At 41.4% G+C, this 22,719-nt stretch overlaps 1 protein-coding gene and 1 long non-coding RNA gene across 2 annotated transcripts in view; one reads left to right on the top strand and one right to left on the bottom strand.

Moving 5' to 3' along the window:
• Positions 1–426: 426 nt before the first annotated feature.
• IL12A (interleukin 12A) lies at positions 427–7,869 on the bottom strand. Its single transcript, XM_068547380.1, has 7 exons — positions 7,489–7,869; positions 6,682–6,836; positions 3,598–3,711; positions 2,846–2,887; positions 2,729–2,770; positions 2,483–2,626; positions 427–957 (listed from the first exon to the last, which is right to left on the bottom strand). The coding sequence occupies exons 1-7, from the start codon at positions 7,502–7,504 to the stop codon at positions 802–804; spliced, it is 669 nt and encodes a 222-aa protein (XP_068403481.1). The 5' UTR covers positions 7,505–7,869; the 3' UTR covers positions 427–801.
• The window catches only part of LOC137766801 (uncharacterized), a 34,935-nt gene continuing 19,701 nt past the window's right edge, over positions 7,486–22,719 (top strand). Inside the window, exon 1 of the long non-coding RNA XR_011074370.1 lies at positions 7,486–7,570. This is a non-coding gene — a long non-coding RNA (uncharacterized lncRNA). The remainder of the gene's footprint in view (positions 7,571–22,719) is intronic.

Below are 22,719 nucleotides of genomic sequence, written 5' to 3'. Positions count from 1 at the left end.
TTTTTAGATTCAGATGTTGAACAAAAGTAATAAAGTATATTATCAAAAACTAACTCATTCAACGGCCTCAGTATTAAGTCAGATCTAGTCTTATGAGGCTCCCTTTAAAATATGAGATTAAAGGAACTAGGAAATGAGTGAGAATCTCATGGCATTCTTTCTAAGGTGATTTTGTTCAGATTTCATCAGAGTTTTCAGTTTTCCCATGATCTGTATTTTAACACTCAAAGTATTCCAATCACATTAGAAAAGTATGAGAATTACTTTAATTCAGTCATTTTATTTTAAAACAACATAAGGTATATCTCAAATCCACTTGGCAATAAATATCTTAATAAATATAACATAAATAAATATAAGTTAGTTCACAGGCTTTCATGAACACAAAATTATATAAATAAATATTTTAAAATAAATTATGCTTGAGTGTTTGTTCCTACAAACTCTTTGGTACTGAAATAGCTTATAAATTCTTGCTCTTCTATTAAAGGGAAAAAAAGAAAAACACGTTCTGGGAGGACATTTCCCCTCCTTATCAGTTTGCTCATGAAAACTTAAAAATAACTTATCCATAGTAAATATGAAATAGACTTGATCAAAGGAATCATGTGGATAGGACAGTCACATCCTGCAAATTTGGGGTAATGACTAATGTAAACAAGCATGAGAATTCCTGTTCCAGCTTAAGTAGGAACAGGTCAAGCCACCCCCCGCCCCAGTTCTTAACCCATGCCCTATTACAATTTCTTTGGTTCCAATATTTATAAAAATGACTTTAAGTTTAGGAGAGACCTCAGCTTTTTAGGAAGAACTCAGATAGCTCATCATTCTGTCGATGGTCACCACACGAATTCTGAAGGCATGGAGAAGTATGCAGAGCTTGATTTTAGTCTTATAAAAATCCAGTTCTTCCAGGGAGGGTTTCTGTGACACAGTCTCGCTGTGGGAATTCAGGGCCTAGGAGAATAAATATTGAGCATGACATAGACAGTATTCCAAAATTAAAACGTCCATCCGTAAAGGTGGGTGAAGCCAATACGTGTCTCAGAGCCTGCAACCCACTCCCTCACTGCATCTCCTAAACCAAATCAAATCTACTCCCAGCCAGATGGGCAGGCAGAACCTGAGAGAAGAAATGCTCATTATCCAAGCACATGGAGCTTCAGTGAGCTCTGAAAAGACCCTGAAAGCTATTTAGAAAATCATCAGTGGGAGTTGTATTTTAGAAAGAAACAATTCTGTTAAGATGACATCTGCTGTGATATCTAATTAATTTTTATATGTTACATTAAGAAGCGGCATCCTTTTTAGAACAGGGAGGTGATGGATTGCGATTGATTGGAAACTCTCAGTCAGTATGAGACCTGTTGACTAAAGACACTTATTCATGTGAGATAAATAAACCTGGCAGTTTGAGCCCTTTAATTTGATAACACAATGCAAGACCATATATTTGCACAATGATCAGCAGTTTTGCTTGTACTTCCTCACAAAAAGCCTAAAAGAAAGGTAGGGTGGGTAAAGTCATCCCATTTCACAGAGGAAGAAACTGAGGCACAGAGGGACAAAAGGTCTGGGCATAGTTGTCTGATTACTGGTAGAACTGATTCGACTCTTGGTCCTGAAAATGAAATATCATCTACAGCTCTCTAGATGGTAACATTCTTTGATACTTGCGTGATGTTCACTGCCTTTCAAACAAGTAATCTGGCACCCCCTCCAAAAAAAAATTGAAAAAGGATGAATGAAATAAATTTCTTTTCAGACAATCATTTCTGATGCCGTATTATTGTCCCACGCCCTGGCCAACATGGCAGTCACTCTGCTCTTTCTTAAGTGGATAATTCTGTGTTTTATGTTAGCATCATGTGCTATGGTGATTCAGAAAATTACAAAGCACATTCTTGTCTATGAGTAACACTGTGGTTGTCCCCAGGTGATAGGTCATTCTTTTCTTTCATTCACATTTTGGTTCAGCATGCGTCATATCCAGACACCAGCCCCGCTTGTCTTCTCTAGCAGTATTTGCAGATATGCATGCCAGCCCCTTGCAGGTACGTCCCAGAGGCTTTAGAGATGCATGAGAAGATGAGTGCAGTGGAATCCCTTTGATGGGAGTTTAAATCCTGCCTCTGCCGCTTCCAAGCTGTGTGACCTCAGACAAGTGGCTAACCCTCTAAGCATTGGTCTCCTCATTTGCACGGACCCCCAAGTGGTTTCCAAGGGGACAGCATAAGGAAATGTATGCACCTTTGCCCAGAGCCTGGTGCATACCGCATGGTCAGCAAGCAGGAGGCTGCTTTCCTTAATGTGACCTGCTCATGTTGCCCTCTCTCTAGAGGTGCCCTCAAGGCTGTCTCCCCCAATATGTAGCTGGCTTCAGAAGGGGGCATTTCAGGCCTCCCCCAACCCAGGAAGGGCTGATGGTATACCCCTTCATCAGGGACCCTGGCTGGCGGTCTCAGCATGAAGAAGGCCTTACCTGCATCAGCTCAGCAATAGCTGCCAGCATGTTCTGATCCAGAAAGATCTGCCTCTCAGGATCCATCAGAAGCTTTGCGTTCATGGCCTGGAACTCCATTTGGTACATCTTCAAGTCCTCATAGATACTGCTAAGGCACAGGGTCTGCATAATATGACAAAGTGGGGAAGGAACTATTGAGATGGGCTAAAAACGTACCCCCCCTTCCCCTGCCGTTGCATTTGAGGAAAGAATTTTGTGTCCTACCATCATAAAAGAGCTCTTTCTGGAAGCCAGGCAACTCCCATTCTAGAAGAAAAAATAATCAGATATCAATGACATGAATTCATAATATGAGCTAAAACCTTCAATTTTCTGACTTACAGTTATTAAAGAGGTCTCTCTGGAAGCCAGGCAACTCTCATTCTGGAGCCAAAAAAAAAAAAAAATCACACATTAAAGACATTAATTATTAATTCTTAACGTAAATTTTTCTGACTTTTCTTCTCAAACATATCTTTTTTTTTTTTTTTTTTTACTGTGGTAAAAAATACATGTAAAATTTACCATCTTAACTATTCTTAAGGGTGTTATTGTTATTTTTTTAAATGAGAACCTCATTTAAAAAAAAATTTTTAATTAATTAATTATTTTATATTTTTGGCTGTGTTGGGTCTTCGTTTCTATGCGAGGGCTTTCTCTAGTTGCGGCAAGCGGGGCCCACTCTTCATCGCGGTGCGCGGGCCTCTCTTGTTGCGGAGCACGGGCTCCAGACGCGCAGGCTCAGTAGTTGTGGCTCACGGGCCCAGTTGCTCTGCGGCATGTGGGATCTTCCCAGAACCAGGGCTCGAACCCGTGTCCCCTGCATTGCCAGGCAGATTCTCAACCACTGCGCCACCAGGGAAGCCCCATCTTAACTATTTTTAAGTGTACAGTTCAGTAGTGTTAAGTATATCTCACACTGTTGTGAAAAACCACGTTTTTATAATTTTTTTTTCCAAATTGAACTTCTACAATGGGACCTGTTAAAGTCCCATGGTGGTGGACCCCAGAAGCATGCACATTTTTGGAAGAAGACGAGGTCTGATGCACAGCTCTTAACTGTATTACAAGCTTTGGGAGGAAAGCCTCTATACCGTGGCTAATTCCAGTGGTAAGCAGGCCTCCACTGTGCTGGTTCTATCTTTGGTGATATCTTCATGATCAATCTCTTCAGAAGTGCAGGAGTACAATTCTAGGGTTTGTCTGGCCTGTAAAACATAAAGAGAACCCCAGTTTACAAGATTAATAAGGCACCCGGCTCCCCATGGCACTGGCACCAAAGCGAGAGCCGGCTGCCCTTGACCTCCACCTCTGATCTGTAGGAATTTTAGGGTCTTCATAAGACAAAAGGAAACAGATCATTTGCACTCTCTCCATCCCTCCTCCCCTTTTGCTTAGGACATGTTTCTCTGGATGATACGTTTTTCCATTACGTAAACACTATAAATCATTTCAACAGGCTGTGCTAATCAGCCTCTGTACCACGCTGTGACACTTGCTTCTGGTGAAAACCGTTTTTTCCTTTTGCCAGCATGGCTGTGTTTTGTGAATATCTTTTTCAAGTATAGCTTCTAAAGGGGGACTGTTAGGTCACTACTTGATGAACATAACAAACATGCAACCCTAAAGACAAGCGGAGATTTAATATGGGTGTACACACACTCGCGTGCGTGCACACACACAGATGTCATCTTACAGGCATGTTGACTATAATTATGATATTTATCTTAAGAAGTCGATGACTTTTTGATTGAAGAGCGAGATCATTTTTCCATTTAACAAGCCTGATGTGTGCCAGGCACTATGCTAGGTACTAAGGAAGGTGACAAAGGGGACTATGTTATGTCCCCCAGAATTCCAAGTTCAGCTGTGGAGTCAGGCAAGTGCCCAAATGACCAGGAGACATGCTGGCAAGTGAGAAGGGCTGAGAAGGGTCAGAAGGCTCTGGGAAGGGGGTGGAAAGGGAAGCAAAGTCTTCCCCAGAGATGGGGCATCTACAGAGGAGGGGGAATTTCAGGCAGAGGGAACAGCGTGAGCCATGAATCAAAGCTTGAGAGTACAGAACATGCTGGGGTACAAGCAGTTAAATTCCTGTCTGTGGTAAGCAGAATAATGCCCCTGCCAAAGATATCCACCTCCCAATCCCTGGAACCACAGACTAGGTTATGTTACGTGGCAAAGGGGAATTAAGGTCGCAGATGAAATTAAGGTTGCTAATCAGCTGACTCTAAAATAGAGAGGTTATCCTGGAGTGTCTGGGTGGGTCCAGTGTAATCACTGGGTCCTTATAAGCAGAAGAGAGAGGCAAGAGAGTCAAGCTCAGAGTGATGCAGCATGATTAAGTCTCATTTGTTGGTTTTGAGGATGGAAGGGGGCCCCCAGGAATGTGGGCTGCTTTTAGAAGCTGGAAAAGGCAAGAAAATTGGATTCTCCCCTAGAGTCTTCAGAAAGGGATACAGCTCTGTTGACACCTTAATTTTACTCCAGTGAGACCCATTTTGGATTTCTGAACTCCAGGGCTGTAAGATAATAAATTTGTGTTGTTTAAAGCCACTAAATTCGTGGTAATCTGTTACAGCAGCAATAGCAAATGAATACACTGTTCCTGGAGGTGGTCAAGCAGATCGAGGCAGCTGCTATCCTGAGCAGGTTCTAAAAAGTTAGATTTGCAATTATACTTCAATAAGAAAAAAAAAAATCTCCAAATAACACAATAGTTTTATTTCTGTGATAATTGCCTTCCTTTATTCCAAAATGAAAACGGCGACTATCTCTCTATTACTATTGCATGGTTAAAAAAGATGACCTTCAAGAATCTATAAAATAGTGCCTGGCTTACAGTACGCAGTCAATAAGTACTTGTTGAATGAAAAAAATGAATACATAGAGCAAAAAATAAATAAATTAGACTTGAAAATGTGGGCCTACTGCTATAGTTTTTCAGATGTTTTCAGGAGAAGCTGGAAATTTGGATCCTTATATGGGAGGTCTACTTTTTCAATGGCATCAAACTCAGAAATCAAAATGAAATAAAAAAGACATGGCCAAACTCTACAGATCTGTGGGCTAGATATGGCCTGTGAGTCACATGCATTTGTCACCTCTATTTTCTCTGCAAGTAGCCAGCTGATTTGTTCTGGCAAAATTGATGCAGGAATCATATTAAAAAATCAAATTGAGTTCTGCAATCTTTCACCTTTGGTGCTGCATCTGGGAGTAGAAGAGTCAGCTTTTTCACATAAAGCATCTACTTAAATAGGAGCTCCTAAATTTTACCCACATCGAACCTTTCTTTAGGAATCAAAGCACCTATCTCTGCAGTTTTCACTTGGTGAGCTGCCTTTTTAATTAAGATGGATTGAACTGTAAGGAACAACTGGCAGCACGTTATGAAAGATTAGAAGGGGAAAAAAAGAGTTCTTTAAGGAGGACTCATGGCACTGAGCTTACTTTAAGATATTCATAAAGCAACAAGCTAGAAATCTTCAAGAAAGATTTACTAGAGAGCAGGAAGGCGAAAGGACATCTTTTAAAACATCAGTCTTAGGCCGTTGCAGCAAAAGCAATAGATGTTGGAGTGCTTTTAAAGGAAGAAAAAAATATTTGTTTTGCATTAAAATATGAAAGCTAAAAAGGTGACTGAAGCTGTAAATAAAATTAGATAACTCTCTCCCTAGAAAATGAAGCCTGGATGTGCACTGTCATGAGCTCCCTGAAATGTGATGCTACAGCAACAAGCCGAGCCACCAGACTGGAAGCTGGAGAGGAGTATTAGACGCAAGGCTAATTCATCTTCGCAGGCCCTGGAGCACAGAGGCCGCCCCTAATAGCGGTTTCCTGGATTGATAAGCGTGTCAGAGGAACAGTGTGGGCCTGACACAATTCCATCTCTGTTGGCAGGCTACAAGGAACACTGTAAGTATCCACTTTCCTCTGTGTAGACACAGCCCAAACGAATGCCATTATAATTTATCACCCCGCCTGCTTTCTCTGGAGACAGTTTCATTGAGACTCTTTAGCTAATAGTTGGGCCATTTGTAAAGTTCCCTCTTCTTCTCTTAACAGCTCCTGATTAACTTCCACAATTTCCCTGCAGTTCCTTCAGGTGACCAGCGGTTCGGAGATGCCCCTTCACTACAGAGGCTGCAAAGTGGGAAGCAGGACATTGAAAAGCTCACCTTCTGAAGGGTGTTGCTGACGGCTCTCAGCAGGCTTTGGGAGTGGTTGAGGCACTGGAACATTCCGGGGCCCGCTGTGGTGGCGGGGAGGTTCCTGGCCAAACTAAAGTGGTCCAGGTGGTGGAGGAGGACCAGGGTGGCCACAAGGAGGAGGTCTGAAAGGGAATGGAGGGGCAGGATGAGCTGGCCTACCTCCATCTTCCATCTCTTCTGGCCATCTCCACCCATCCACTTCTTCTGGGCGCCAGCCTCCCTCCACCCGTTTCCAGTCTTCCTTCAACAACTGAGGGATGAATCAGGTTCTTGGAGGACAGCGCTCTGTGCTAGCGTTAGAAGCCTACTCGCTGTCACGGCCACCTTGTGAGTTCAGACAGGGGTGTGGACAGAGTTCACCCAGAAAAAGTCTCCATTTCAGGAGGAGGGAAAGTGAGGCCAGGTGGTAAAGCGACCCAGTGTTTTGTAAGCAGTGGGGTGACAAAGCCTCGCTTTGAAGCCGGCTGGGATCTGCCCTCTTAGAGCTGTAGCCTAGAGACCCTGGGCAAGAAACCATCCCGTGGGGCCTCAGTTTCTCATCTGTGAAGTGGGCATGATACTTAGCTCACAGGGCTCTTTCGAGGTTAAAAGAGACGATATCCTATCGAGCGCAGGGTAAGCTCGCAATGTCTTTCCCCTTTCTTTCTCCTCTGCCCGAGACTGCTGACTGCCTTCCAGGCTCCGCGGAGCCTGTCCCAAGTGTCTGCCTCCTCTTCCCGGCCGCCGCCCCTCCCCACCCGAGCGCCGAGCGCTAGTCTCGGGCTGGTTACTCACTGCGCGGCGGGCACATGCTGAGCGGCGCTGCGGGGGCACCGAACCGAGCGGCCAGCTGGAAGCAGACGGGTGCACGCGGCAGGTGAGGGCGGTGGTTGGGAGGCAGACCCGGGGGGGTCACATTTTTATAATTGCCCGAGGCGCGGCAGGACTTTCCCGGGACTCTGGTCTCTTGCTTTCTTTCTCTCTCTGTATCCTCTCTACATCAGCTTCTCGGTGACACGTGGAGTCTGGCCCGCGGGGCTAGCGGCGCTTTCGGATTAACTCCCAGCGCACCCGGCCGCAGTCGTTCCGGGACGGCCCCGCCGCCTCCGGCCTGGCCCAAAACGAAAGAGAAATTCGCGCAGAGTCGCGGCGCGGGGTCCCCGGGCAAGCCCGACCCCTGGCCCGCCACCCTCGGACGGCCCCCGCCCCCAGGTACCCAGCCCTGGCCCCGCCTCCCTGCAGCGCCCCCTCCCGACGGAGCGCCGAGTAGGGCCACCCGCTCTCCATCTATATCCAGGATGAGCCCTGACCTCTCGCCTGGTTCTGGACGGGGGTGGGCAAATCATTCATTTATCATAACTTTAGTCAGATAGTCCACGGTGTGCCAGGCCGACATTGTGCCAGGTGCGGGGCACCCAGCAGTGAACAGGTCACTTTGGGGGCACTCCCACACCAAATCTGACTCAATGTGTTTTGTTCCTGGGTACCCTCTTAAACACGGAAAGGGATGAAACCAGACTGGCTATGCAGTAACTTACTCTCCTAGACAATCCAGTTTTTTACAGTGTCCAGGAGAGAATCGTTACAATTTAATGGGATGGATGTACAGGGTCTTGGCAGGAGAGGCCAGAGAGAGGGCACATCAGCAGGAGCAACGGGGGTGAGGAGGCAGCAAAAGCTCCCAGACGCAGGGGGCTGCGACCTGAATGTTGAAGGGTGAGTAGGCATTAGACCGCTTCCAGTGTGATGGGATGCAGGTTCTAGGTTGAGGGAACAGAGATCAGAAGCACAGTCAGGGAAGGTAGAGGGAGGTGGCGATCTAGGGGTCCTGTACAGGGTGTGAGGTTGCTGAGGGTGATGGGGCTGTGCGGTGAGGGTAGTAGATGCCGCGCTAAGGAGTGAACTTTCTGCTGAGGGTGGTGGGGAGCCTTCTAGGGTTTTAGGCAGGAGACATGGTTGGATCTGCATGATGGGAAGATCTTTCAGCAGTAGTATGGAGGATGGATCCCAGGGGTCAGGAGTGGGAGGGCATGGCCAAGGCCCTATTCAGAATGGAGGGTGGGCAAGAGGGATCCTTAGGGTGGAGAGGGACCAAGACTTGGTAACTCCTCAGGTGAGAGGGATAGGAAGGTGCTGAGAATGGCTGAATGGAGGTTGTTCCAGTTCCTGCACAAGGGTTACTGTAAGAGGGGAGTGAGTTTGGAGGAGACACTGAGAAGTTCCACTTTGGATGTGTTGGGTTTGAGGTTCCTGTGGGACTTTTCAGTTCACTCATTTCTACCACGAGCATTAGTCACCCTGGGTGTGTGTGAAAGGAAGGGATGTGTTTGGTCACCCACTCAGCATCTCTGATGGATCTGACTGCACTAAAGCCCCAGGACTTTACAATGGAGGTGCCAGTGCCCACCTTCGTGCAGATGCACTAAACTTGGATAGGGATAAGCCTTTTGGAATACAGGAGAGAAGAGAGGGTGTTTCCTCTGGGTCCCTGTTGGAGTTGGGAAGGATGAGGTAAGCCTTGAGATGTTACCATGTACACTCGGCAGGGCCAACCTTTACTGAAGATGGACTGATGAAGCCAACTAGGAGAAAGGAGAAAGCTGTGTTAACCCCTTGTCTGATTCAAACTCTCTCTGTTGTTGGCATCAGTCCCCCTAGCAGATCATCTGCTCAAGGCCGATGAGGTACCCACCATAGGGACTTGTAGATGTGTGTATAACGGGAGCAATAGTTGATCTCCAAGGCTCCTTCCAATGCTGCAGTCTGTGAACTACCCCTTGGGCATAGAGAGCAATGCATTGTCAGAAACAGTTGCATCTAGCAGATTGTGTGAAGCAAATGACAGGTGCTGAGCTGTGTTGTTGCCATAGGGGTTTAGGATGGAGTTAAATGTACTTAAGTCAGATGAAGTCAAGTTTATCACAAGGGAGCTATTTCTCCCTTGGAAGGTCCATCTTCTATGGAAAAGTAATTTCTGCAGCATAAATGAGCATAGGGCCTCTGCTCAGAGTGGATTCTTGGCCACCAGACACAGTTTCTAGCCTATACTTTTGTGAAAGTTCTCTGATGTGCTGCACATCCTTTAGCCAAGATAGAACAACAGCCTTCTTCTGGGGTAACATTACTTTTCTATAAGAGACATTCTTTGCCCATGATTACTACTGCCTGATATCTAGCATTGTACTGGCAGTCTTGGCCAATGCTATAAGGAAAGAAAAAGAAATGAGAGGTTTAAAAATTGGAACATAAAAGACAAAACTGTCACTATTAGCAACAGAAACAACAGATCAAATACTAGAACTAATAAGAGAATTCAGCACCTTCACTGGATACAAATACCAACTTTCAAAAATCAACCAAATTTCTCTACATCTGCAACAACCAATTAGAAAATATAATAAAAATAATATACCAGATAGTAAATAGACAGTAATAAAAAGAAGATACCATTCACAGTAGCAGCCAAACTATAAAGCAACTGCCTGTAGATGGAGAGGCAGTACAGTGGTTAAGAATATGGACTCTAAACTATTTGAATCCAGGTTCTGTTAGTTACTTGCTGTGTGTTCTTGGGCAAGTTACTTATCTCTCTGGGCTCAGTTTCCTCATCTGGAAAATGATGATAATAAAAGTACCATAGGTTTGTTGTGATTATTACATGGGTTAGTAGAAGCATAAAATAGTCTTTGGAGAAAATTTAATCAAGAACATAGAGTGATTTAATTTAAATGGGAAACACATACCCTTGGGTGGAAGATCTTGAGATATAAATAGCTCAAGTCTCTTCTAGTTAATTCACATATTCAATGCAATTCCAATGCAAATTACAAATAACTTTTCTGAAGAACTTAATAATAAGCCTACTCTAAAATATATGAGAATAAAAGCCCATGAATATCTAAATTAAACTTGCAAAGGAATCAAAAAGATGGGGGAGTAGCCCTACCAGATATAAAGACATAGTTCAGAGCAATAGTAATAAAAATAGTGTTTGGCAAAAGGACAGCCAAATGGACCTTTGAAACAAAATAGAAAATTACAGGCAGACTCATATATATGCATATTTAGTACAAAGATACAATGGCACCCAGAACAATCAGGGAAGCATGGATTGTTTACTAGAAAATTCTCACTGTAAGGTGAAAAATAAAACTGGACTCCAACCTAAAACAACATACAGAAGTGAAGCCACCTCGAAGTAGGTTAAAGACTAAATGTGAAAAGTAAAATTATTACAATAGTAGAAGAAAATGTAGGAGACTATCTTTGTCACTTAAGAGTGGGAAGGACTTCTTAAAAACATCAAAGCCACAAGCCATAAGTGAAATACTCATAAATTTGATTATATAAAAATTAAGAATTTCTGTAGTGTGATTTCCTGTTAACCATCGACAAAGTTAACAGATAGCTGACAAAGTGGGAGAAGATATTTTGCAATGTCTAAAGCCAATAGGAGAGTTACAAGAAACTCCTACAAGTCAGCAAGAAAAAGAGACCCCAATGAAAATGAGCAAAACTTATGAACAGGCAATATACAAAGAGGAAACCCCAAAGGCTAACCAGCATCATGGGATGCTCAGATATATTATAATCTGAAAAATGCCAAAGAAAATAAGAATAAGATATCACTTTGTACCTTTTAGACTGGCAAAAATGAGTACATTGGATATTGACAAATGTTGGTGAAATGTAGGATTCTAGGATCTTTTATATAATGCAAATAGACTGATGCAGCTATACTAGAGGGCATTCTGGCGTCTAGCTTTGGTCAGATTAAGTATATGCATACCTGATGACCCAGCATTCTACCTTGGCATGTACATCCCAAAGAGATTCTTATACAGGTCCATAAAGCCTGTATATGAAGATGTTCTTTAAGTCACTGTTTGTAGTGGTGGGAGTTGAAGGCAATCTAGTTGCCCACCAGTGGGTAAATGAGTAGGTGAAATGTGAGGGATCCACTTCATGGAGTACTCTGCAGCAGTTAGAAATAACGGACTAGGGGGCTTCCCTGGTGGCGCAGTGGTTGAGAGTCTGCCTGCAATGCAGGAGGCACGGGTTCGGGCCCTGGTCTGGGAAGATCCCACGTGCCGCGGAGCAACTGGGCCCGTGAGCCACGACTGCTGAGCCTGCGCGTCTGGAGCCTGTGCTCCGCAACGGGGGAGCCCGCGATAGTGAGAGGCCCGCGCACCGCGATGAAGAGTGGACCCCGCTCGCCGCAACTAGAGAAAGCCCTCGCACGGTAACGAAGACCCAACACAGCCAAAGAAATAAATAAATTTATAAAAAAAAGAAATAATGGACTATATGTACATGCATCAACATGGGTAGATCTTTAAAACATAATACTGGGTAAAAATATAAAGATAAAAACAGAGTAAAATCTGTATATAACACTAGAGGCAGACAATTAAACCCCTTGGAGTCAGATTTGTTTGGGAATACAAAAAATTTGGATTTTAGAAAGTGAAAAGGTAACATCTCATGATTGAACACAGTATTTCTGCAGCAAAATGTAGGAATGGTTACTTTAAGTGGATAAAGACTACAAATAACCTCACATACCGTGAGTCATATTTTGCTGCTAAGTGAGCTTAAGAAAAAAACCCTTTGGTGTCCAAAGCTGTGAGGTTTCAGAATTGTAAGTGATTGTGGACGTCCATATACTTTAATGGGAAGAATATATTCAAAATGGTACACATTACACAAGGACACCTGCAAACAAAAAGATACGTGTTAAACATATTAAGATAGATCCCACTGAGGAGTGATGGGAATGAGAATAAGGAATGGAGATAAATAAAATATAAGTATACACACATATAAAAGAAGGGACCTGTGATGTCATGAATTGAAGAATATGATCAACTTAATCCTCTTCATCTGAAGTCCTTATTCTGCCCAAAATGTTGATAAGTAAAGACACCCTTTCTAAGCAGATAACTCGATAGTTGTTTGCAAACTTTAACTTGTAGTTTAGTATATTCAGATAGTTTTTCTATTAGTCATTCCTTTCCCTTTCAGTTTGAGCAGTGGGCCAATCTGAGATCTCACCTAGTAGATCCATCACTGGGAATCAAAGGTCTTTTCAGGAATTTGGCAGAATGTATTAAGGCTCTGTATCAGAGTTTCTCAACTGGAGGCGATCTTGTTCCCCAGGGGACATTTGGAAATGTCTGAAGAAATTTTTGGTTATCATAATGGGGGAAGGGGGTTGCTACTGGCATCTAGTGGGTAGAGAATTGATGTAACATGTTGCTAAACATCCTACAGTACACAGGATGGCTCCTCGCTTCCCCAAACTAAAAGAAGTTATACCATCCAAATTATCAGTAGTGCTGGATACCTGCAATAGTACCAAATATGAGTAGTAACTCAGGCTACCTGCCTTCATCATTATTCTTCTCCGTGAGTAGACATGTTCATAGTCATAGGCTCTGAACAATAGACTTAGGACTGTATCTTTGGTGCCGTAATTCAGAGTGGCAGCCCATTCTTGGAAGAAGTGAGATTCCAAAGAGACTTGTGATCAGTTGAAACTGTGAATGTGAATCTGTAGGTAGGTGTTGTAAACACTAGCATCCTTCATAATATAGCAAGGACTCTGCTGTCAGATTTCCTGCGGTTCTATTCTATAGGGACTACTGAATTTGAGCATAAATCAGCTGGTGTTCGCATGCCATCTGACAGTGTGGGGTCCAGTACAGCTCTGCTCTTAAAAGGTGACCTGTTAGCTGAGAGGCAGAGCCTTGTGTGCCTGGCTGCATATACCAACCTCAAACGTGACATGCTGATGAGGCTGGTTCCATGGAGCAATTTCTTCTTTGGTGGTGAGGTGTTTCAGCAGCAGGGAGAACAGTAGTGAGCTGAGCCAGAGAGGCTACGGTAGAGTCTACAGTAACTTTGCATCTATGATCCAAAGACTTAGGTTCTAGCCCCCTTCTGCGACTTGGTAACCATGTAAGCTTAGACAAGCCACTGCCTTTCCTAATTTTCATATCTGCAAAATGGAGACGGTAATCCCTGATTGTCTAGCTTTGTCATATGAATCAGATCATATAATGACCAGGTAAGACTTTTGTACAGTGGTAGAGTGTCATCGCTTTGAGATATCACTATACAATGAGAGGTGCAGTTATTATTTTTGGATTAAGGCACACACTCACCAGTTTCTTCCACAACTGCCTCTTTGCACTCTTTTAAATGTTAAGTGGCAACTTCCCAATGAGGGGGGAAGGGGAGTCCTAAATATCCATAGCACTGTTTCTACAGGCAACATCCGTATGTTGTCATACCGTCTTGAAGAACCTCAAAAGTATTAACAGTGGTCTTCAAGAAAAAATTCCAGGAAAGGTGTTGTTATTGCTTACTGATGCTCCAGAATAAAGATTTTTATGAATATTGTTGCAAACTTTTCTGCATCTTGGGACAGTTAAGCAAACAAACAAAAATGATAACAGCTCCTGGGCATTGCAGCGTCATGCATGATGATATCACCTGATGCTTAGTCATTAAAAAGAAAAGAAATGATGAATTTGACTATATAAAGAATAAACATTTCTACAAGAAAAAGATACCATAGATAACAGTTAAAGACAAATGATAACCTCAAAAAAAATTTGCAACGGCGTATGACAGATCAAGGGCTGATCTCCTTAGTATATGAATGTGAATATTAAAAAGAAAAAAAGCCAACAATCCAATAAAAAATGGGCAAAGGATATGAATAGACAGTTTAAAGAAAGAAAAATACAAATTACTTAGAAACATATGACGAATACTCGGCTGCGCTCAAAATTAAAGAAATGCAAATTAAAATTACTAGATATGATTTTTAACCTGTAATTTGCAAAACTAGAAAGTTTGATGACTTATGGGTATGTGGAAATAGGTTTCCATATTCTGTTGGAGGGAGTATAATCCAGTGCAATATATTTGGAGGGTTAGTTGGCAATAGCTATTAAAATAAAAAATATATGTATACTTTTGCTCAGCAATTCCACTTCCAAGTATTTATCCTGTAAACTATTTGCACGTATACATAAAGACTGATTTCCATTAAAAGTATTATTTTTAATATCAAAAGACTCGAAACATTCTAAATGTCCATTAATAGAGAATTGTTTCAACAAAGCCTAATTCATCTTTTCAATGAATTTTTCAATGTAGCTATTAAAAAGATTGAATTAGATTTATATGTGTGTTAGGAACAATCTTCATTACGTGAAAAGTCATGTGAAAAATCAAGGTTCACACCAGTGTGTAATATGCTTCCATCTGTGCAAGGAAAAAAGTATATATATATATACATACACATAGATATAGGTGCAGTATCAACATAGATCTACACTCATAAGAGCGTAGAAAATCAATGACCATTTCCTCTGGAGAAGGAGATTGAATCTTTGAAGTAGGGGGAAAACCTGCCTTTTATTTAATATCCTCTGTACTGTTTGAATTATTTAACATGCAAATATATTGCAGCTTTATTTATTTATTTTTTGCTTTGTTTTATTTGTATTCTGAAAGATCACCTAATGGCAGGTGAAGTGAACTGCTAAGAGAGCTGCTGGGCCCATTCTGACAGCTTTTTTTTTTTTAGTTTTTTTTTGAAAAATAGTTGATTTACAATGTTGTGTTAGTTTCAGGTGTACAGCAAGGTGATTCAGAGACATATATATATTCTTTTTTAGATTCTTTTCCAGTATATGTTATTATAAGATACTAGGTATAGTTCCCTGTACTATACGATAGGTCCTGTTGGTTATCTATTTTTTTTAAATTAATATGTTTATTTACTTTTGGCTGCGTTGGGTCTTCGTTGCTGCGTGCGGGCTTTCTCTAACTGCGGCGAGCGGGGGCTACTCTTCTTTGCACTGCGCATGCTTCTCATTGCGGTGGCTTCTCTTGTTGCGGAGCACGGGCTCTAAGCACGCGGGCTTCAGTAGTTGTGGCTCTGGCTCGCGGGCTCAGTAGTTGTGGCTCGTGGGCTCTAAAGCGCAGGCTCAGTAGTTGTGGTGCACAAGCTTAGTTGCTCTGCGACATATGGGATCTTCCCGGACCAGGGATCGAACCCGTGTCCCCTGCATTGGCAGGAGGATTCTTAACCACTGCGCCACCAGGGAAGTCCCTGGTTATCTATTTTATATATAGTAGTATGTATATTTTAATCCCAAACTCCTAATTGATTCCTCCCCCCCTTTCCCCTTTGGTAACCATAAGTTTGCTTTCTATGTCTGTGAGTCTATTTCTGTTTTGTAAATAAGTTCATTTGTTTCTTTTTTTTTTTTAGATTCCACATATCAGTGATATCAAATGATATTTGTCTTTCTCTTTCTGACTTACTTCACTTAGCATGATAATCCCTAGGTCCATCCATGTTGTTGCAGCTTTTGAACAGAGAATTTCCTCTAAGTTTCAGCATTTTTGCTTGATTTGTAATATAAACATTGAATCTGTCAGTGGATTAACCATCTACTGCTGAGGCAGGGGCTTTTGTGTCTGACTCCATCCATCCATCCATCCATCCATCCTTCCATCTTCTCACTCTTATTTTGAAGAATATTCTACATGTGTGCTACGCACATTTAGATCTTCTCTTTTAACTATTATGTGCACTCACATTAGTTTACTGGCTGGAGCCTTTCTAGCCTCTGGCCTGGTAGAGTGGAAAGACCATGGGCTTTGTTTGCAGTACTGGGTTAAAATCCAGCCCCCCCCCCGTCACTTTCTAACTGTGCAATTAGGGCAATTTCATTAACTTTTCTGAACTTCTATAAAATAGGGAGAAAAACACCTACCTGCTGGGGTTGTTGGGGCAACTTATTGGGATAATGTACACACAGTGAGACAATGGGTGGAGCCCTGTAACACAGCTGCATTGCCCTGAGCATGTTGCTATTTCCTTTTGTGGCATTGGTTTCTAAACAGTGACTAATGAGGCTTTAAATAATCCCTCAGGGGCCCATCACATGCCTTATTCTTCAGTGAGTAGAAGGGTCGGGGCTAGCATGTGATGCTGTAAGGCTCCTAATGTGGAAGGAAATGGAATATTCCTAGTTAAGGTGATCTTTTTTTTGCTTCTTAAAAAACAATGAACCTTTCTCAACATACAAGACCTGAAAAGTAGGCTGGTTACGACTAGCTTTTTAAAGTCCCCAAACAGCCATTTTTATAGTTTTATATAGTCATTATTTATTTGTTTAGTCTCCAGCATTTTTCATTCCTCCACATTTGTATGGTCTTCTATCAGAGATAATGTTCCTTCTGCCTGAAGAGCTCCTTTGAGACTTTTTTTTTTAACAAAAAAAGCACAGGTCTGCTGGCAATAAATTCTCTCAACTTTCGTTTGTCTTAAATGTCTTTATTTTGGCTTAATATTTGAAATACATTGTTGTTTGGCAGTTATTTTCTTTCAGCATTTTGAAGATGTTATTGCAGTGTCTTCCGGCTGCCACTGTTTCTGTTTAGAAGTTGCTGTTTAATTGTTGCTTCTTTGAAGGTAATTTGGGGATATAGTCTGGCTGCTTTTAGGATTTTCTGTTTTGTTTTGTTTTGTTTAGTTTTCCCAGAAACTTGGTTGTGAACATTCCTAGGTGTGTGTGTGTGTGTGTGTGTGTGTGTGTGTGTGTTTGTATTTATCCTGCTTGAGGTTTGTAATACTTCTTGATCTATACCTTGATCCCTTTAAATCAGTTTTGAAAAATTCTTAGTCATCACCTTTTCAGATATTGCTCCTATTGAGCTCAACTCAATTTCGCTCTGGAACCCTTCTGGAACTCCAATTACATATATGTTTGACCTTTTCACAATGTCTTACATGCTTTTTTATGCGATTTTCCACCCTTTTTTCTTCTTTTTTGGTTTGGATGCTTCCATCTGGATATTTTCTGCCAACCAATCTTCCAGGTTGCTAATGCATTCTTCGTCTGTCTAAACTGTTTTTAAACTCATTTATTGAATTTTGCAGTTTTAGAATTTATATTTGGCTTTTTTGTAATACATAGATTTCAGTTCTCTGATGAAATTCTCCACCTTGCCATCTATTTTCTTGAACATGTCAATCACGGTTATTTTACAATTCTGTGTCTGATAATTCCAGTGTCTGGATCATCTCTGTGTCTGTTTCTATTGTGTATTTTTTCTCTCGTCCCTGTCTGTTTGTATGCCTGGTAATTTTTGATTGAATGCCAGACACTGCATATGAAAAATTGTAAAGACTCTCAATGATGTTAACTCTGGCAGACAGTCAGATTAAAAGCAGAATACCTTAAACCAATCAGGGAATAAGCTTACTTGAGGCTGGGTTTTAAGCCTTTACAAAGGTTGGTCTATATCTATTTATCCTTATTTCTAGGATGTAGTCCCATCAGTTCCAGCTGAAAGCAGAAGGTGTTTACCATGGCCACTCTGCTTTGGTGGGCTCTGAATGCTAATGTTTATTTATCCAGCACTGTGGTACTGTCATTAGCTCTGTTTAGTTTCTCAGTCACTTAACAGCCACTTTTTGTTCTGCCTCTCTAACCCTTAGCCTGTTCTGCTTACTAACTGGCAAATATGTAGAGTCAAAAAACAGATAATTCTATTTACTTATTATTTTTTTATGTTTTTAAAAAATTTATTTACTTATTTTTGGCTGCGTTGGGTCTTCGCTGTGCACAGGCTGTCTCTAGTTGTGGCGAGCAGGGGCTGCTCTTCGTTGCCGTGCGCGGGCGTCTCATTGCAGTGGCTTCTCTTGTTGCGGAGCATGGGCTCTAGGCACGTGGGCTCAGTAGTTGTGGCTCGTGGGCTCTAGAGCGCAGGCTCAGTAGTTGAGACGCACAGGCTTAGTTGCTCCGCGGCATGTGGGATCTTCCTGGACCAGGGCTCAAACCTGTGTCCCCTGCATTGGCAGGCAGATTCTTAACCATTGTGCCACCAGGGAAGTCCCAAAGCAGATAATTCTATTTAAATCAGTTCTCTGCACTTTCTTTCCCTCCAAAATCTTGGCATCTCAAGTCCTGGTTCCTTTGGTGGCCCTGATCTTCCATATTTGTCTCTCCAGTGAATCTGCCAAAACTTCTGCTCACATTTTCTGCTTTTTAACAGCCACTTTCTGCTCAGCTTCTCTGTCCTCTATCCATTATAAATATGAGTCAGCAGATGACTCAGTGGGGATTGTAGAATGTCAGGCTTATCTCAGTGAGTTTGCCTTCTTTCAAGGATCTTGACTCTTCAAGCCCTGGCTGCCTTGGTGGCTCTTCAATGTTTTCAGACATTAAAATTTTTTTTTAAATTTAACTCTTCTAGGTGTTCTCATGGGAGGATTTTCTTGCTACAAGCTACCTGCCATGGCTAGAAATAGAAACCAAATAACCATTTTAAATACAGGGTCTGCTCAGAGTTCCAAAGTTGAAGTTTAAATTCAGAGTGATTATGACAACTGATGGTGTTCTCCTTTTTAAAAATAATATACTGTCCTTGGTACTAGAAGAACTGTAATGGACACAGAATAATAGTAATGACTTATAACGTAAGTCATTACTATTATCATCCCCATTTTTATAGATGAGGAAACTGAGGAACAGGGCATCTCAGTCAGTCACTGAAAGTCATATAGCTAGCAAGTAACAGTGCTGGGATTTGAATCCATGTGGTATGATTCTTGAGGTCACTCTTAACAGAAGCATAGGACATTAAACAAGGTCTTATTATTGAGAATGTAGTATGATACTCTTTCTCTCTCCCTTCCCCCAGATCTGTAACAAGCAATAACAAATATACAGAGAGACCTTTATACCATAGCATCCTTCAGGAACTCACTGGATTTTTCTTTTCCATTTGTATCCCCTACAAGCCTTTCACAGAGCTGGGCACATGCACATTCACAATAAAACATTTTGATTTCCAGTGTAAAGCTGAGGTCTGAAGTTATATTTTATCATTTGTCTTGTTGCTTTTCTTGTGTTACCGTTAAGAATTCAGCAACACATATTGCATTCATGAAAATGAAATTTAGGGATACACAGTATGATTGTGCAGCCCAAAGAGATAGTTTAGGGCAAAATCTATCCTGTGCTTTGCTCGTCAAGCTAAGGGATACCCACTGCAGCAGGGAGGAAAGGGTGCCTTTTTCTCATTCAGGTTCTGGACAACTCTAAGTTAGAATTTTTCTCTAAGCTATCTCACAGGAGGAATTACCCATCTTTTCTGGCCAAAGCAGTTGAACAGGAAGATGTCTAAACCCAACTGTTTGTTATCGTATACCTCTGTTTATTTGGGACCCACTGCATGGGAAATTTACAGGGTCTGATGACACTGATCTCAGAGTAAGGAGAAGGAAAATAGGACAGGAAAGCACTGGGCATATTTGTACTTCAGAAAGGGAAGAGTTGAATCAGTTTTCTGTTCTCAAATGCTATCTTTGGTGTCAGACCAAAGCTTTTTGTGTAGTAGATTTCCAGAGAAGAAACTCCAGGTGAAAGTAGCAGCCAGGGCCTTTTCTGATATCCTACAATTTCATTTCCTCTGTTGTTTTCACAGCATGAAATGCCCCACTGTTTCTCTCCTAACCAGTGACATAAGTTTACCCAATGTCAAGGAACTCCAAAGACCTTAGAGCACATTCTGTATATTTATTCCACTGGTAGTAATATCCTTTTAGACAATGGACACAGAACAATGTTGAGTGGTTTCTCTCCAGAAGCTGAGAACTAATGTTCCCACACCCAGTAAATATTTAGCTCTATAAAAAGGTTAAGCAAATATATTCTCATAAAGCACGTGAAATTGATCTATTTTGGATTTAAATAGAGCTAAACCAATTTCATGCAACAATTTTAGGGCATCTATCTAATAAACAACTTTCTACAAGTGATTTTATATATCTTGGGATCATCTCAACCAAAAATTCTGGGAATAGGCAAACGAAAAACTCACTGAATTCTAAGCAAAGTTCCAGCAGACCTTTCACATTAATTGGAATAACTTTTTCTTTGTTAAGTTGCTCAGGGACTTTTTTTTTAAAAAAAACAGTGATCTCTTTTGAGAGGCTCTGGCCAAGATGTAGTGGATTGATGCTTATGAGATCTGTTTATGATGATGAATTACAAGGCTGTTTATGCTGATTCCTTCTTTCGCTGGAAAAAAAAATCCAAATTTGAGCCATTGGCCCTTAAATAAATGTTTCCCTTTAAATAATAAAGAAAAACATACCATTGTTAAAATAACATATAAAGGGCCGAAAACACCTTTCAGAAGATCCTCTTTGCTTCCAGGTGGAAGCCAAATAGGCTAGTATTTTTAGAATGCTGAGGCTTTGTGTATGGATACAATAATCGAGTGACTTCAGCTACTTAAACAGTCTTGTTAAACAGGGAAGCTTGGTACTTTTTCTGACTGTGTTTAGGGGATTTTGTACCCAAATATTACTCTGGAATGATCTGGGGAAGGGTGATTTTACTGGTTACTGGTAATAGTTGCTAATATTGACTACATGGTATGTTCTGGGGACCGTACTAGGCAATTTTATATTATGTAATTTAATCCTCACAACACCTCTATGAGCTAGATACTGTTACTATCCCCGATTTACAGGGAAACTGAGCTTTAGTGAGGTTAAATAACTTTCCTAAGACAGTAGAGCTGGGATTTGAACCCAGCATATCTTTGCTACTCTATTAAAATACAGTGGCATGAGGGGGATGCTTGAGATTAGTGGGAGGGGAGTGTAAGTTAATATAAACTTTTTGGAAAGCAGTTTTGAAATACTTACCAGAAGCCTTTTAAAAATACCATATATTTTGACCAAATAATTACACTTCTGAGGGTCTAGTTTAGGGCATTGTTCAGAGATATAGACAATGATTATGTACAAGAATGTTCACTGCAACATTATTTATAAGAGTTTATAATATAGGTTGAAAACTAATGGTCTCTACTAATTATAATAGGCACATAATATAAATTATGACAAAGGCATAGTTGGAACATTGTGCATCTTTTAGTAATAATATTAAAACACGTATTTTGGGGAAAATGTTCAGAATTTGCTGTCAGGTGAAAAAGAGAGATATAAAACCATAGATGTATAGTATGATAATAATGATGTTTAAAATGGAAGGAGATCCAGCAAAATGTCAACAATGCCTATCTGCGGATAATGGATTATGAGTAATTTTTATTTTCTCCTTTATGCTTTTTGATATTTAAAAGTTTTATCTAGAATGAGTATGAAGTACTTTTATAACCAGAAGAAAATGCTATTATTAATTTTGTTTAAACTGAAGAACAATAAATTAACCAACACTGCAATTTCCATTGTCAGCAAATCACCTTTTGCTTTTAATTAAAAAAATTTGTTTTGCTCTTAGTCCTTTTTTTGCTGTGCAATTTCTAGAATATCACTGTAGAAGAAATCATCATCACAGGCAGATATCTTGGCGCAGAGTGAAGCCCTGCGTTTACTCGAGGCTTGCCCTAAGCGCTGTCTATAAGTGCTCTCCTTGGGCACATTTAAATCCCCTGGACCTTCCCAACAGATGGTAAGGAGACACCCAAAGGCAGGGCTCAGGGAGCTGCAATCAAAGTGCATCAAAACATGGAGAACATGGTCAGAATATATCCTCTGAAACTGACGCTAATCAAAGTAGTAGAACAGAGCTCCTACAAAGTAAAGACGCCTTCAGAGAAAAATTGTGAATACATTCTTTTGTTTATCCAGCAAATATTTATAGACCACCTTCCATGTTAGAAATTCTGTGTCAGGAGGGCTTGGGAAAGTTAGTGTAAGTCAGCCATGATAAGCCCACGAGGCTGCCTGAGTTTTTGTTAGGGTGACAGAGGGTCTCCAATCAGGGGAGCAGAGAATCTCTCAGCGTAGTTAAGAGGCTGGCAAAAGGAGTTTTCAAATCTGATTGAAGTTGGGAGGTATTGTGAGGTAAGACCTGAATAATGAACATAAGGGAAACTTAGATCACCTCCCAGGTACGAAGTCCTACCTGTGTTCCCTCCTTGCCGGAACTGTTTATAAGTGGGAAAGATGCTGTT

The sequence above is a fragment of the Eschrichtius robustus genome, chromosome 6 (genome assembly GCF_028021215.1).
Source record: "Eschrichtius robustus isolate mEscRob2 chromosome 6, mEscRob2.pri, whole genome shotgun sequence".
In the NCBI taxonomy this organism is placed as follows: domain Eukaryota; kingdom Metazoa; phylum Chordata; class Mammalia; order Artiodactyla; family Eschrichtiidae; genus Eschrichtius; species Eschrichtius robustus.
The sequence above is the reverse complement of the archived record's forward strand: the minus strand, read 5'-3'. Positions and strand labels throughout refer to the sequence as shown.